The sequence below is a fragment of the Pygoscelis adeliae genome, unplaced genomic scaffold (genome assembly GCF_000699105.1).
Source record: "Pygoscelis adeliae isolate BGI_AS28 unplaced genomic scaffold, ASM69910v1 Scaffold60, whole genome shotgun sequence".
Lineage (NCBI taxonomy): Eukaryota > Metazoa > Chordata > Aves > Sphenisciformes > Spheniscidae > Pygoscelis > Pygoscelis adeliae.
Window position 1 is genome coordinate 2035057 of NW_008823954.1, and position 10976 is coordinate 2046032.

Here is a 10976-nt window from a genome sequence, read left to right on the forward strand (position 1 = left end):
TTTTTTCCTCAGACAGCGAGATCTTTGCTCTGGCACCTGACGCCACAGCGAGAGTGCTAGTCCTCCCTCCTCATGTGGTTGGTTTCTTTCCTGATTAAAAGTGATTAGGCAGCCCTAAAGCCTGCAGAAATGTGACCGAGGGGAGTGGAGACAAAGAGTCCATTCAAGATCTCTTAAATCCCCAGGGCACTATTTAGAGAGCCCCGTGGAGAGAACTGGAGCAGAACTGCCCCACCAGGATCTCCCCGTCCTTCTTCTTCCCACTGCGTCCTTCGTTGCAGCCGTCTCCTCCACCATGTCATTCTCTGAAGCAGAGGTGCAAAGTGCCCGTGGCGCCTGGGAGAAGATATATGTGGATGCCGAGGACAATGGGACAACTGTGCTGGTCAGGTAAGGAAAGAGCCCATCCTGCTGCTACCCCAGAGGGTTGAAGGAGGAACGGCAAGAAGGATGGAGTTACCACCTAGGAGCACGTCTTGATGCGTTTTCATGCAGCCCTTGCTGGGAACTTTTTGGTTTGCTGTGGTTTATCCCACCTCAGGGAGGAAACAGGGAAGAGGAGAGATCCACACAAAGAAAAGTAAAAGGAAATGGGGAAGGGGAATGGAAAAGGAGGAAGAGATGAGAACAATTTCTTCACTCCACCCCTCTCCCCAGCAGAAGAGTGATGTATTTAAGGTAAAGAAAAGAAAGTATGGTATAAAAGAGAATGGGAACAAAACACAGGCCTATTTCCCTCTTCCCCTTTACCTCTGAACTCCTTTAATGATTTTTTTTTAACTTGGATCTCCTCAATATTTCTCTTCTGATTTTCCTTCCCAGTCTAGACCCCATCTGTTTCATTGTATTATATCCTTCCTGTGGGCTTTCCTCTCTTAGTTTTCATTCTGTTTTCCTCTCTTCTTCCGTAAGACACAAGTTTCTTCTATTCACCTTTCACATATCCCTCTCTCAGCTGGGACTTACATCACCTCCATACGCACTGATCTGTCCAGCTACTATTTCTGGTTATCATACCTTTACCACTCCCTCTGGCTTTCTTGTATATCACATCTTGGGCTTGGATCAACCTCAACATATGTTGTGCACGGCTCTTTCCTTCTGCAGTCCACACAACCTGAGGAGAGTTAGGGTCAGAAATGCAGCTATAAAATGTTAGTAGCATCCAGTGGCTTGGCTCCCTGGGGTAATTTACTCTAGAAGGTTTTGCCTTAGTGTCCTACAGACCCAGCCCTGCCTTTAGAGAAGTTCTGGGCTCCCCAGTACGAGAGACATGAACGTAGTGGAAAGAGTCCAACGAAAGGCCACGAAGGTGACGAAGGGACTGGAGCATCTCTCCTATGAGGAAAGTCTGGGAGTGCTGGGACTGTTCAGCCTGGAGAAGAGAAGGCTCAGGGCGATCTCATCAATGTGTATAAAAACCTGAAGGGAGGTTGTAAAGAAGGCAGAGCTGGGCTCTTCTCAGTGGTGCCCAGTGACAGGACCAGAGGCAATGGGCCCAAACTGATAGACAGAGGGTTCCCTCTGAACATCAGGAAACACTTTTTTACTGTGGGGGTGACCAAGCAATGGCACAGGTTGCCCAGAGAGGCTGCAGAGTCTTCATCCTTGGAAATATTCAAAAACTGTCTGGACATGGTCCTGGGCAACCAGGTCTAAGTGGTCGTACTTGAGCAGGGGGTTTGGACCAGGTGACCTCCAGAGGTCCCTTCAACCTCAACTGTTCTGTGACTCTGTGCAACGCAATCTGGAATTTGCTATTGCTGTTTCAGGTGGATAACTGGTTTACCCAATAGAGTAAACTGCTTTTTTAAGAGCTTGACCAAGATGATGGTAATTGATGTATTATAAAAGGCAATTCCTTTATGGGTGGCATTGAATTGTGTTACTTTTGACGAAACAAAATGAGCAGTACCTGGTACTCAAACAACAATCCATCACAGGCAGTAGGAAAGCTTTGGGTTGGGCTCTAGGAAGGGATTAATTAACAAAACCAATAGTAGGGTTTCTCCATGAAAACACCCACAGAGAGCACACTGGACATATCTGCTGTCTAGAACATCCTTGGGAATATCGTGCTGTCACACTCACCCTGTATGAACGTGCTCCCACTTCTCTGTGGATTTTATCTCCACCTAACACTGAGTCAACACTGAGGAAATGTTTATTTTAGAAGCAGCAGAATAAATTCAGGATAGGTAGGTTTTGAGTCAGAGTGAGCAAAGAAAAGTGCCCTGGGGAGAGGCGAGGAAGGGGACAGGGTGCCATGGGCAAAGGGGCTGTGCAGAGATGGCAAGGGCAAAGGAGAACCAAGAAATGCAGGGGAAAGAAGTCTGTTCTAATGGAGAGAAGGAAAAAGGGCAATAAATGCATAAGACAAGGCCTGGAACATGAAGCCATATCTGCATCGATGCCTCGGTCCACAAATTAAGACATCTCTCATTTCTCAACAGGATGTTTACTGAGCACCCAGACACCAAGTCCTACTTCACACATTTCAAAGGCATGGACTCCGCTGAAGAGATGAAACAGTCAGATCAGATCAGGGGCCACGGCAAAAAGGTTTTCACTGCCATCAACGACATGGTGCAACACCTGGACAACTCCGAGGCTTTTCTTGGGGTAGTGAACCCACTCGGCAAGAAACACGCCACCCAGCTGAAGATTGACCCAAAAAACTTTAGGGTGAGCCAGCAGCCATCTTCCCAGGGGGTGTAATTGTGATGGGAGGATGTCTTCCCCTTGGAGGGGTAGAACTGAGGAAAATGGGCTTCGTATATATAAATAGATATATGCTTCAGAGAGTGGAGATGGTGGAAGGTGAGACGGTTGATGGTGGAAGATGGCAGGAATGAGAGATCTGGCATCTGTTGGGAAGACGGCTGTGCAGCAGATGCGATGCAGCCAGGTCTGCTCAGGTAGGAGCTGCAGAACTGCCCACGAGTTGTAGTGGGTTTTCTCAGTGCAACAGGATTCCCACGCTTGTCATTTAATAACAAGACACAGAAAAGCAGCTTAACACTGGACTTCAGTCCTTGATGTCTATTTTTCTCTCGTAACAGGAACTGAGCTTTTCTAGGACAACCAAACCAGCTGTTCTTGAGCAATGATGGCAACAGCATTGCCATCACTAAACAAACACAGATAATAAATACAGGATCAAATGACTTACCCAAGTCCACCTAAGGTCACTAGCAGAGTGCATTTATAACTATTTTGTCTGCCTTACACAGCACGAAATGCAAAAGGAGGCACCTTCTGGCAAAGGTCACTCAGGCACCAGGAAGGTGGTTTCCAAAGCAGTGGGCCCAATTTTCAGTAAGTGGGAGAATAAGTGAGGATTTCTGCCTGGAGAGATCCTGAAAAGAATTTTTCAGGGTAAAGATGGACACAAAATAATAAATGCTGCACAGAAAAGGAGTTGACACTTCAAAGTATACCACCTACCTAGCAGCTGTGAAGACATACAAACCCTCATTGCTACAGAGTGCGAGATAGCTAACGAGCAGGAAAGATTAGGAAGAAACTTACCCCCCCCCTAAACCATGTATTCCATAGGTGTCCAACATGGGGCTCTTCGTGGCCTCTAAACATCTGGGACAATCCACTGCCAGGAGAAGGATTGCAGTAGATGGACCAAGTGAACTGGTCCTGTACAGCAGTCTTTAAGTGACTGTGTATATGGATGCAGTCGACATTAACTAGATACAGGATAGTTTAAAAAAACAAGTGACTGCATTTTTTTGGTGAATTCTATAATACACCTAATTTTCCACAACCAAGCTCTGCACGCTATATGCTACTCAATTGTTTTTGTACCCCCTTTCCACTCTCCAAGAGTCCCAACTAAAAATATGTATTTTGTTCTTGTGCATCTAATGTGGAAGAAAGGTCACACTGGTTGTTTCTTCCCTTCTCCTTGTTTAGATTATCTGTGACATTATCTTGCAACTGATGGAGGAAAAATTTGGCGGAGACTGCAAAGCTTCCTTTGAGAAGGTGACCAATGAAATCTGCACTCACCTGAACAATGTCTACAAAGAGGCAGGTTGGTGAGGATGTGCAACCTCCAGGCTCTTCAAACATCTCGCCAGCACTGATTTGCTGCTTTTGGGCCTTCAACCACAGTTGGAAGAATGAAAAAGTAAAAAAAAGCAAGAAAAAGGCTTATATAATATAGATATCAATGTCAATAATTTCCTTAGCAAACTGAGTTTCTACAGTTAAATAAAACCTGCAGATACATCAAAGCCAACCAACAAATCCTGATGTGCTTTGCAGCTTCAGTGCTCCAGGTGGGTTCCTCTGGCCACCATCCTTGAAGACTACATTTTAAGACGATGACTTTAACCTTTGTATTCCTGAGAGAAAGACTTGCTCCTTCCAGCAGCACCAGCCCAGAGAGGCACCAGCAGCTCTTTATCTCAGCTACCACCTCTCCATCCTCATGAATGATGAGCAGGAGACCATTTTGAAGCATCTCCAGGGACTGTGCAGAGGTCGTTATTTAAAAGGCATGGGCGTTGTTTCACGTTTGAACCAAAACAATGGGGGGAGTGGTGTATGGGAAAGACTAACGTCTGAGAAAAACACAGGGAAGGTCCCATCCTGCATGAGCCAGCAGAGTTCCCCCAACCTGGGGAGAGGTTTGTCGGAGCAATTTCCAGCGCAAGGGGTGGCAACGCTGAATGTGGTCACCGCTGGGTCCCTCTGGGCAGGGATGAACATCTCCAGTGCGTGGATTTCACGGTGCTACTCCCAGCAAATTGCTCTGGCCATGTACCCAGGAGAGGGCAATAGTACCGAGCTCACTAGCTCCTGTGCTACTCAAAATGCATCCAGCTGAGGGAGGTTGCTGCCCTGCTGAGTGGGCAGCGTGGCGGGCTCAGCTCAGCGTGGGATTTCTACGGTGCTGCCCTCATCCTGTCTTGTCGCACAGCCTGAGCCTCCCTTCAGTGATAACAGAGTCCCGAGCTATTTAATTGCTTTTCCTTGTATTCCTTAGACATGGTGAAATCATCAGCTAATAACTGCAAATAACTACATGCCATTTTGCTTCAGTGTAACACAATAAACACAGAGAAAGCAGATGCGTCCTCTCATTTGTAGCGTGGAAAAGGCACGCGTGGTGCGCAGGAGCAGCAGCTGGTTACAGTGCACGGTTACTGGTGGTACTGGGGAGTTTACCGAAACCAGCTCAAGCTCCCACCCCGGCACCCATCACACCTGCAGTAATCAGGCTCCTCGGGTGGTGGGAAGGGAAGCTTTTCACTTGACCATGAAACAACAGTTTTGTGAACAGCTAAAAATGCAGAATTCTCCTTCATTCAAGGTGTAGTTTTCCTCACCCATCCCATTTGTTTGGCAAAGGATGCTGAAATCCCAAAGTCAGGATATGAACTCTTGCCGGAGAGGGAGGATGGGGCAGGCTGCTTTATTTGATTCAGTATTTTATTCCACCTGGGGAGAGGGGAAGCATGTTGCACAGCATTGTCAAGTATTGTGAGAAAAGAGCAAGACTTGTAAAAAAATATTTTAGTCTCAAATCCCTTCGAGGGAGTACAAGTAGTTAACACACTGAAAAGCTTAAAATAATTTCCCCTTTTTATTTACTTGCTTTAATGCATGTTGAGAGCACTATTTGCCATGATGATGGTTAGCTGTAACGAAGTGCTCGTCATTGCCATAGGCACCCTGGGCTGACAGGGGCCTGAAAACACTGGCCGATGGTTTAAGGCTCTTGTGTTCCCTGCTCCTGTGATGGAGAGATGTGTAGCAAAAGCAAAGCGTGTGAAACAAACCAAACTCAAGGCTTAAGTACAGAGGGAATTATTTTTTTAATCCATTTACAAAAGGGGACACACACCAAATTTTAAAAATTTGTATGATGTGAGTGGTTTAGGAGTACATGAACTTTATTTTTTTGTTTATCTGAGATTTCAAAGGATGGCAGGAAGCTTTCCCAACAGAGCATAGATCAGACGACATCTTGAGATTGAGGATACCGGAGCTGAATTCCCAGTTTTCCAGCAGCCTCACTGCACAATCCTGTCTGACTTTTCTTGGACCTCACTGTGCCTCTGCAAAACAGCAACATTCACGTACTTGGGAGGCAAACCAAACACACTCATTACTTATTGAACCAGTAAATACGTGGTGCTATACATACTATATGCATTCTTAGGGATAACTTTGATCCTGTGAGGAGAAACTTAAGGAAAACATCATACCTAAAGGTAGCAGGAAGAGATTTCCCATGGAGCACCACCAGTGAGTGGGACCAAAGCCCTCACACCAAGCTTCATGTTTTTTTTTACAGCCTGTGGGACATCAGGAAGGTCTGGGTGAGACGACAGACCTGTGACGTAGCACAGGTAGCATGACAAGTGCCTGTGACAGGTTAAATCAGCTAAGTGCCGTGGAGTTATCTTTGTGTCTGACCTAAACCAGAACAGTGCAAACACTTGGAAAATCTGGGAAAGGGGAAGAGGAGTGAGAGGGAGCTCACGGAGGAAGTTTATCCCCTCAGCTAGTAAAATCAAAGTGCTTTGCCAGTCATGTTGCTGGAGAAAAAAAGCATCCCCACAAGCAAAACTTGACCTTGTAGAGACAACCAAACACTCCTGATTCAAAATATTACCTAAACATTGTAAAAACACATATATACTTAAATGCAGTTAATCAACTTCATTGAGTGAACTCAGACCTTCTAATGGGGGCAGCTTTGGGAAATAAAGGAATACAAGCAAAGGGATGAGAGAAATTTAACTTGAAAAACTTCAGCTGCTGTAGTAACAAAGCAGAAACTTACCCAGAGGAAGGTGCACTTGCAAGGCATCCTCGTCCAAATACAAATCAATATCGGGATAAAATCCAAGAGTCCAGTGGGTGCGACAGCGTCACCAAATCACTCTGAGACAAGGGCTACAAACATACCAAAGCAATTTGAAATGACAGGGAGTGTTTTACAGAAGTAGTTAACGCAGCTGTCGAGGCATTTAAGCCTAATAATTTTCTTGCTAGAGGGTCTGAGCCAAGCAGCCTTCCTGCCCCTGCCTGGACCACAGGCACTAGAGAGGCTCAGCGAGGTGAGTAAAGGGAGGAGGTCATTTGAGATATCCCGGGGCTGCCCAGAGAGGGGACTACAGACCTTGCAGAGGATTTGAGGAAGCTTCTAAGAAATCCTTCTAGCAGGGTCCAGAGCAAAACCCTCCCTTGCACCCACTTTTCCTGCTGGAAGGCCATTTGCGTTACCGGTGATTGAGGTGAAGGGCTGCTTGAACCTTGCTGTAGAGCTGTGGGCATCGGTATAGATATAGCCCTCAGAGGTGTTGCTTTACACTGAAAGAGTAGGGGCTGCTTCTATTTGCTGTTTAAAACACCTAGTGATGGGTAGGAGGCGGTGAGGGTACAGTCCAGATGGGAACATGCTGGAAGAAGCAATGTTTCTACCCCATGCTGGGCAGCAGGGTGGTCGCTCCTGTTAGAGCCAGAGAGGAGCAGAGGAGCCCTGTTAGACTTTCAAGGCACCTTCCTGGTTAAACAGAAGGTACCACAGGGCTCGTAATGGCACAATGCATGATGAGAAAGGATTGCTGCCTACAGAAGGTCATACTGAGATAAGACAAGTGAATTGTAATGTCTGAATCGGCACTAGGAGCCAGTGGCCACTGAAAGAACAGAACAGCCACCGAATTCAAATGCCTGTCCATCAGGCGTGGCGCTCAGGTGTCTCATAAAAGCACAAGTGTGACTCATGCTGCAAACCAAACCAAACCAAACAAGCCCACAGACCTATTCTAACCTCAGTTCTCAACATTGTAAAATCTCTTTTTTTCTTTCATTACAACATCCTGCTTTAGGGAAAGGCGATGTTAGAGAAGATGCCTTTTTTTCTTTACCTTTGCTAAAGCTAATACTGAGCTAATGAATATTTGTAGTTAGAATATCACTGAGGCTCAGTTAACCTTATATGCCATGCCAGAGCGCTTCTGGCTTACGCAGTGGAGGGGGTTTGAGCCAGATCAGGGCACGGTTATACTGGTCAGATTGCACATGGTCAGTATCAAACAAGCCTAAGACACACAGGAGTGATTTTTCTCCTGGTGTGAGCCAGCAGCATCCTAGACTGAATTGTTTGCTTACTCAGTGGACAGTAGAAATAGCAGCCCAGTTGTACTGCAAGAATATTTTGTACGCTCGCCTTGGAGAGCCCAGGCTTCTGCTTCTGACGTCCTTGGAAGCATTTCCCCAGGAGGAAGCACTGCTGTCGTGTCTCTCACAGGCAGCAACACGGTGCTTCACCTCCCCCCCGCACAACCACATGGGAGCAGACGAATCGGGGACATGCTGCTGGTGATGCCGGTGCTGCTGATCTCCATCCAGCCTTCCCAGGCTGTCCACCAAGGACACCCGGCAGCTGCTAACCACTGCCGTCAGGCAGAGCAGGCTGATCCTGACATCGCACTGAAACTTCCCATTAGCATGGGCCACCAGCAGAGCTTTGCACGGGGTTACAAGCAGAGGCAGAATTTTAGGACAAGGAAGACAATGGCTGTGAAATATTGAAGCTGACACCTGGATTACGGTCCCACCCTCCATCAAGGCAGCAGTTGCCCTCACCTGTTGGAAATCAGCAGTTCTTTGCTCCCATTGCTCTGTTGCAAACCAGTTTGAACTTAGGAAGATGGCAGCACTTTAATAAGTTACAGTAGTTCGATGCAAAGTCCCCAACTGGGTTATCACCTGCTAGCGATGGCTACGCAGAGGCTCGAGCAGGCCTTTGGTGCTGGTGGTGCCTGATGGCTGGTGCTGTGAAAGTCTGCAGCCCCTCCGAGCCAGCACCAGGAACCATTTCTAACCTTTGTGCTCCTAACTGAGCATCACCATCAATGCTTTATTTACTAGTCAGCATTCGGCAGATCATTTCTGCCTGGGAAAGGGCTGTGCAGCCACGGCAGTTCCTGCTATCCATCAGGCGCTTTTTGACCTTGCCCACGGCCAGCCCTGCTTTGTTGCTAGCTAATCCCAACTCCTTGCTGGTGCATTTCCTAGAACACTGCTTGCCTGCGGTGCTCTGCACAGCACTACCAAGAGCTTGGGAAGTGGTTTGGGACTACGGTTACCCCAGCAACAGGAGGTGAAAAGCCAGAGCCGGGAGAGACCAAGTCATGAGAGAATTTTCTAATTGCCTGCTGACTGTCCATTATGCGCCTGCCAATGGCAAAGCAGGGATAAAGAGGAGAGCCTGTGGTAGAAACAAGCATTTCTTCCTCTCTTCCCCCGTATTTCCAGCTGCTGATACAACCCCTGCCCAGCAGTTCACTGCTTCCCAGTTTTGCAGGCTGAAAGTCAGATCGCCAGGTCTTAGTGAAAAGAAGAATTAAAGAATTGCATGAGCAGTAACAGTGCAAGAATTTATTAAGAAGCAAGTAGAAAAAAGTGATCAAAGCAAAGAACAAAGAGCACGAACCATACAGGACTGAATGAAGATCACATTAACACTTTTTATAAGCCACTGCATTGGGAGAAACTAACCTCTACTGTTTGCTGAACAAAGGACAACTATACTGAGGAAGGTGGCATGTGAAATGTGGGATGGAGAATAGTAAACCAGGGGGGTTATCAGACCTTTATGCAACACACCACACGCTGCCATCAGCTCTGGCACATAGCTTGTTCTGCATTTGTACTTCATTTAATGCTGACTGCAACTGCAATCTGCTGGAATCCATAACAGTCCTGGAGGAGATGGCACACATGTCTCTCCGAGTCATTTCCAGCACCACAGGAGCTTCTTGTTGCGATACTGAAGTTCCTGTAGCTAAAACTGTTTGTTCGGAAGTACCCATCCATGCCTTTAGCTGTCTTAAGACAAGTTGCTACCATTCTCCCTTCAGCTAAATAGGTAATCCCTGCCCCAAGGCTATTTAAGGTGACCACAATCATCCATTTGCATTGGCCTAGGGGGTTGGTTCACCTATTTTCTCCTGCTGCTCCTGGGGCAGGATGGTGGGTGCCTCAAAGGCATAGATTGGACAGAGAGAGGGGCTCCAGGGTTAGGGTTTGCGCTGTAGGAAGAGGAGGATAAATCCCACATTCATTACCTGACGGAAGGCAAGAGGACAGATACGAAGAGTCTCCTCTGCCAGCTTCATTGGCAAGTCTGATGGTGGGTAACGCGATACGGCTGCACCAGGCCAAGCACCTCTTTGCTTGGAAATGTCACTTTTACTGTATGGTTCCTCCTGCTCCAGCAGGAAAAGCAACTTGTATACATTCAGGAGAGGACCTCACTTCTGGTAACGTGCCATTCTCTAGCTGCTTACCATCTCAAGGTTTTCCTGTTTTACGCTCCCCTGACTAACCCTTTCTGAGATACAGGAGTAATGCTTGCAGGCTCACTGCTTTTCGAACACTTAAATGAAGTAATCTACTATTTTCGCTCAATTTGTACACCTGCAGCCTGATAAAAATTGCCATGGAGCTACAACTGTGTCAGCAAAATGTTTGAGAGATGCTCAGCTACAGCATCCTTAGGTTCCCTTCCCAGGCTGCAGTAAGCCTCCTTGCAGGAGAGGGAAGATGTTTTCCTCGAATAGGAACGGCCTCGAGCACTCAGGCCCTCTCAAGGACCTGCAGACCCACGAGATCTCTTAGCGAAGTAGTAGCAGCACAGATCACTGCACAGCAGCATCCCCCACGGCCTCCTGTGGGTCTAGCACCCCTGCTCCGGCTCTCTCAATCTCCTAAGAATCAACGGCCGAACAAGCAACCGAAGGGAGAAAAGCTGGGCAAACAGGCTCGGTGTGGGAAGTCGTAAGTAGTGCGGACAGATGATACTTAGTGTGATGTGAAGCTAGTAGACCCATGTCTGTCAGACGTATTTGATCTGGGTCAGCGGGCTGAGCGGCTTGATCTTCTGAATGATCTCGCCGTTGTATTTATGATCTGGTTCTAGACCAGAAGTCGGATTT

The 10976-nt window shown here is 47.2% G+C and overlaps 1 protein-coding gene across 1 annotated transcript; it reads left to right on the forward strand.

The window, feature by feature from the left end:
* The first annotated feature begins 295 nt into the window (after positions 1-295).
* On the forward strand, positions 296-4146 carry LOC103915304 (cytoglobin-1-like). The gene is made up of 3 exons (XM_009322111.1): positions 296-390; positions 2454-2685; positions 3928-4146. The coding sequence occupies exons 1-3, from the start codon at positions 296-298 to the stop codon at positions 4054-4056; spliced, it is 456 nt and encodes a 151-aa protein (XP_009320386.1). The 3' UTR covers positions 4057-4146.
* The last annotated feature ends 6830 nt before the right edge of the window (positions 4147-10976 follow it).

What these genes read in the sequence shown, in the direction of transcription:
- LOC103915304 (XM_009322111.1), top strand. Translation starts at nt 296, where the DNA reads ATGTCATTCTCTGAAGCAGAGGTGCAAAGTGCCCGTGGCGCCTGGGAG. An exon ending in GGGACAACTGTGCTGGTCAG is followed by an intron (nt 391 to 2,453) that starts GTAAGGAAAGAG and finishes ATTTCTCAACAG; the next exon opens with GATGTTTACTGAGCACCCAG. An exon ending in TTGACCCAAAAAACTTTAGG is followed by an intron (nt 2,686 to 3,927) that starts GTGAGCCAGCAG and finishes CTCCTTGTTTAG; the next exon opens with ATTATCTGTGACATTATCTT.